The 4,570-nt window shown below is 43.7% G+C and overlaps 1 protein-coding gene across 1 annotated transcript; it reads right to left on the reverse strand.

Moving 5' to 3' along the window:
• Positions 1 to 1,432: 1,432 nt before the first annotated feature.
• LOC107300300 (neurophysin 1-like) lies at positions 1,433 to 4,282 on the reverse strand. The gene is made up of 3 exons (XM_015829636.1): positions 4,163 to 4,282; positions 3,020 to 3,224; positions 1,433 to 1,470 (listed from the first exon to the last, which is right to left on the reverse strand). Exons 1-3 carry the CDS (start codon positions 4,280 to 4,282, stop codon positions 1,433 to 1,435), a joined length of 363 nt encoding a protein of 120 aa, XP_015685122.1.
• Positions 4,283 to 4,570: the final 288 nt, after the last annotated feature.

Consider the following 4,570-nt stretch of genomic DNA (forward strand, 5'->3'; position numbering starts at 1 on the left):
CAAACTCCGGATAGTAAAAAAAAAAAAAAAATTTCATTTTCTCACTCCTTGTAAGCCTAATGGGCCCTTAAATATTATTATTATTATTATTGTTGTTGTTGTTGTTGTTGTTAATAATAATAATAATAATAATAATAATAATAATAATAATAAAGTTGGAAGGGACCTTGGAGGTCATCTAGTCCAACCCCCTGCTCAGGCAGGAAACCCTACACCATTTCGGACAAATGGCTGTCCAGTCTCTTCTTAAAAACTTCCAGTGTAGGAGCATTCACCGCTTCTGGAGGCAGGTTGTTCCATTGGTTAATTGTTTTAACTGTCAGGAAGTTTCTCCTTAGTTCTAGGTTGCTTCTCTCCTTGATGAGTTTCCATCCGTTGCTTCTTGTCCTGCCTTCAGGTGCTATGGAGAATAGCTTGACTCCCTCTTCTTTGGGGCAGCCCCTGAGATATTGGAACACTGCTATCATGTCCCCCCTCGTCCTTCTCTTCATTAAACTAAACATACCCAATTCCAGCAACCGTTCCTCATATGTTTTAGCCTCCAGTCCCCTAATCATCTTTGTTGCTCTTCTCTGTACTTTTTCTAGAGTCTCAACATCTTTTTTACATCGTGGTGACCAAAACTGGATGCAGTATTCCAAGTGTGGCTTTACCAAGGCATTTTAAAGTGGTATTAATACTTCACGTGATCTTGATTCTATTCCTCTGTTAATGCAGCCCAGCACTGTGTTGGCTTTTTTGGCAGCTGCAGCACACTGCTGGCTCCTATTTAAGTGATTGTCCACTAGGACTCCGAGATCCCTCTCACAGTTACTACTATTGAGCAAGGCACCCCCTATACTATACCTGTACATTTGGTTCCCCATGCCCAAATGCAGAACCTTACTTTTTCCACCATTGAATTTCATTTTGTTAGATAGTGCCCAGTGTTCAAGTCTGTCCAGGTCCTCCTGTATCTTAAGCCTGTCTTCTGGAGTGTTGGCTATTCCTGCCAGCTTAGTGTCATCCGCAAATTTGATGAGTTCCCCATCTATCCCCTCGTCCAAATCGTTGATGAAGATGTTGAAGAGCACTGGGCCTAGAACAGAGCCCTGGGGCACCCCACTACACACTTCCCTCCATGTAGATGCGGTTCCATTGAGGACCACACGCTGAGTACGGCCGGTCAGCCAGCTATATCTATAGATTCATTCATCCATCCATCCATCCATCCACCCATCTCCCTGGAGAAGGGGCTCTATTGATCATTGGAAAGCTAAGAGAACACACATTGTGGATTTGAATGGCTGTTCAATTTTTATTTTGCACAAACATATGAATTGCAAATGTCCTAGCAAACATTTCGGAACAATCTTATCGCCATCAGTTTGGTATTATTGTCCACCAGTTCATAATCTAAAGTTGTTTTTGCAGCGTTCTTCCTCGAATCTTCTCATTCTTGATCGCATACGGAATCAACCATGCAACCCTCTGGAAGAGCAAAAGCGAAAGAAACGGTTAAAAAAAAGTTAATATCAACAACAGCGTTCAAGTCTTAAAAGTTGACAAGTTTGAAGACCACGTTTTCTTGTGTCCCTGTCTGTTAATAGACATTTTTGCCCTGTGGGATCTATTAATATCCCGAAGGAAAATGATGCTGGTTTTTTTAGAGCTATATTAGCAACTTGTGATGACCCTAAACTTCCAACCCCTCTCCGGGCTGAAATGGAAATGAAAACTTGCAAAGAAAAAAACAGGTTGGCTACAGGTAATTCTTGACTTACGGCTGCGACTGAGTCCAAATTTTCCGTTGCTAATTGAGGACAGTTGTTAAATGAGTTTTGCCCCATTTTATGATCACCCTGTCAACAAAAGTGTGCATAGTCGAGGCCATGGTTTTCCCAGTTGCAATGTATGGCTGTGAAAGTTGGACCATAAGAAAGGCTGAGCGCCAAAGAATGGAGGACTTTGAACTCTGGTGCTGGAGAAGACTCCTGCGAGTCCCCTGGACTGCAAGGCGATCCAACCGGTCAGCCCTAGAGGAGATCAACCCCGACTGCTCTTTAGAAGGCCAGATCCTGAAGTTGAAACTCAAGTCCTTTGGCCACCTAATGAGAAGGAAGGACTCCCTGGAGAAGAGCCTGATGCTGGGAAAGATGGAGGGCAAGAGAAGAAGGGGACGACAGAGAAGGAGGTGGCTGGATGGAGTCACCGAAGCAGGAGGCATGAGCTTCAATGGACTCCAGAAGATGGTAGAGGACAGGAAGGCCTGGAGGAACGTGGTCCGTGGGGTCGTGATGGGTCGGACACGACTTCGCAACTAACAACAACAATGAACTTTTTTGCCACAGTTGTTAAAGGAATCTCTGCTTGGCCACTGGCCCCCATTGACCGCCATTTGTAGTGTCCCACAGTCACATAACCACGATGGACATTTTGCCCCCAAACCAACATTTACTTCTGATAACCTGCAAAAACTGCCCATAGCAATGGGGTGGCTTTACGCCTGCTGGGTTCGCTTAACGACCGTCGCGAAACAGATCATAAAATCAGACGCCGTGTTCGCTTCACGGTCCACTTAAAAACCGTCACGATCCAGGCTTACGATGGAATTGAAAGAGAAAAGCGGATTAGAATATTTTGAAATCTGGGATAAATTGTACCATTGGTGGGAATCGAGGAGGACCGTTGGGGTTATAGATTAGCGATAAGGTGGAAATATATATATTCCTAGGTTAGCAAATAAAGAAAATGTATTAAGTATTGTATAAAAAGTTTATATATATTTATAGAGATAAAGAATTGAATGTAAGAGGGGAAATAATTTGATAGAAATGTTCAAACTGGAATGTTACGTCATGTCCAATGTTTTCTTTTTTCTTTTTAAATTGTATTATAAATAAAAAACTTTTTAATTAAAAAAAAACGTCACGATCCCGGGCTCAATGACGGACGTAAATCGAGGACTATAAATCAAGGACCACCTGTATTTTTTTTTGTTAAAAAAAAAAATTCCGGAAGAAGGTTATCCCGCGCTTACCGTGATTGCAGCAGATGCCAGAGGCAGCACAGGTTCCCCCGTTGCTCCCGCACGGCTTCCTTCCAGACTCGCAAGGGGTCGGGAGAAAAATTTCTTCCTGGCATCGCAAAGTTTCCGCTGTGCCAAAGTAACAACCCAGCTCTTCTCCGCAACAGATGTTGGGCCCGAAGCAGTGGCCTCGGTTCCTCGGCCCGCAGGAAATGCACTAGCGAGAAAAAACAACCTTCAAAAGATTAGTCAAGGTTACTTCATAAATATTTAGTACCAGGGAGCTCCACATTTCTGTCGTTAAGGGAGACATTTGTTAAGTGTGTTTTGCCCTGTTTTACGACCTTTCTCGCCTCGGTCGTTAAGTGAATCCTTGCTGTTGTTAAGTTAGTAACCCGGTTGTTAAGTGAATCTGGTTTTCCCCATTGAAATAATAATAATAATAATAATAATAGTAGTAGTAGTAGTAGTAGTAGTAGTAGTAGTAGTAGTAGTAGTAGTAGTAGTAAAGTTGGAAGGGACCTTGGAGGTCATCTAGTCCAACCTCTGCTTAGGCAGGAAACCCTATACCATTTCGGACTAATGGCTGTCCAGTCTCTTCTTAAAGACTTCCAGTGCTGGAGCATTCACAGCTTCTGGAGGCAGGTTGTTCCACTGGTTAATTGTTCTAACTGTCAGGAAGTTTCTCCTTAGTTCTAGATTGCTTCTCTCCTTGATGAGTTTCCATCTGTTGCTTCTCGTCCTGCCTTCAGATGCTTTGGAGAATAGCTTGGCTCCCTCTTCTTTGGGGCAGCCCCTGAGATACTGGAAGACTGCTATCCTGTCCCCCCTCGTCCTTCTCTTCATTAAACTAGACATCCCCAATTCCAGCAACCGTTCCTTATATGTTTTAGCCTCCAGTCCCCTAATCATCTTTGTTGCTCTTCTCTGTACTCTTTAATATTCCTATTTACTCTTGAGAGAATTGATTCTGCTGTCTATCAAGATTATCCTTAGCGGTCGAGTTAACCAAGAGAAAGAGAGAGAGAGAGGAGAGAGAGAGAGAGAGAGAGAGAGAGAGAGAGAGAGAGAGAGAGAGAGAGATAAGTCCATCAATTCTGACACCTGGCTACCTCTGTACCCATAATTCTCCACCATAATTCCCTGGATACCTACCTTTCTGACTTCCATATCCAGAATGGATCTCTTCCCTCCAATGGGACAGTTCTGGATGTAGCAAGCAGAAGAAAAAGCGAGCAACGAAAATAAGCAGAAAGCCAACATGTTGTAAGACATCGTGACAACCACGGCTGGTGGTCTTGTTTATAGGATTGCCCAGGAAATCTTGTCTGGATTTCTTCTTGGTAGCCACCAGCATTTATACAGCTGAGAGGTCTACGTGGGTTGGACATCAGCAGCCTGGTCTGGGTCTCATAAAATTCACAACGCATTCCTGTCCATGCCAGTGGCCTCCTCTAATACGACAAGGTCGCAGGCGTGAGGTGAGTAAAATGTGGACAATTTGCAGTTGTGCATTTTTCCTCCAAACTAGGGGAAAGAGAGGGCAGAGACCGAGGCTCCAGA

The sequence above is a fragment of the Protobothrops mucrosquamatus genome, unplaced genomic scaffold, assembly GCF_001527695.2.
Source record: "Protobothrops mucrosquamatus isolate PMUCROS unplaced genomic scaffold, P.Mucros_1.0 scaffold6615, whole genome shotgun sequence".
In the NCBI taxonomy this organism is placed as follows: domain Eukaryota; kingdom Metazoa; phylum Chordata; class Lepidosauria; order Squamata; family Viperidae; genus Protobothrops; species Protobothrops mucrosquamatus.

Excerpts from the sequence above, each read along its gene's own strand:
- LOC107300300 (XM_015829636.1), bottom strand. The coding sequence starts at position 4,282 with ATGTCTTACAACATGTTGGCTTTCTGCTTATTTTCGTTGCTCGCTTTT. Across the intron at positions 3,225-4,162 it reads TGGATATGGAAGTCAGAAAG|TGCATTTCCTGCGGGCCGAG; the intron begins GTAGGTATCCAG and ends TTTTCTCGCTAG. Across the intron at positions 1,471-3,019 it reads TGGCATCTGCTGCAATCACG|AGGGTTGCATGGTTGATTCC; the intron begins GTAAGCGCGGGA and ends TTGCTCTTCCAG.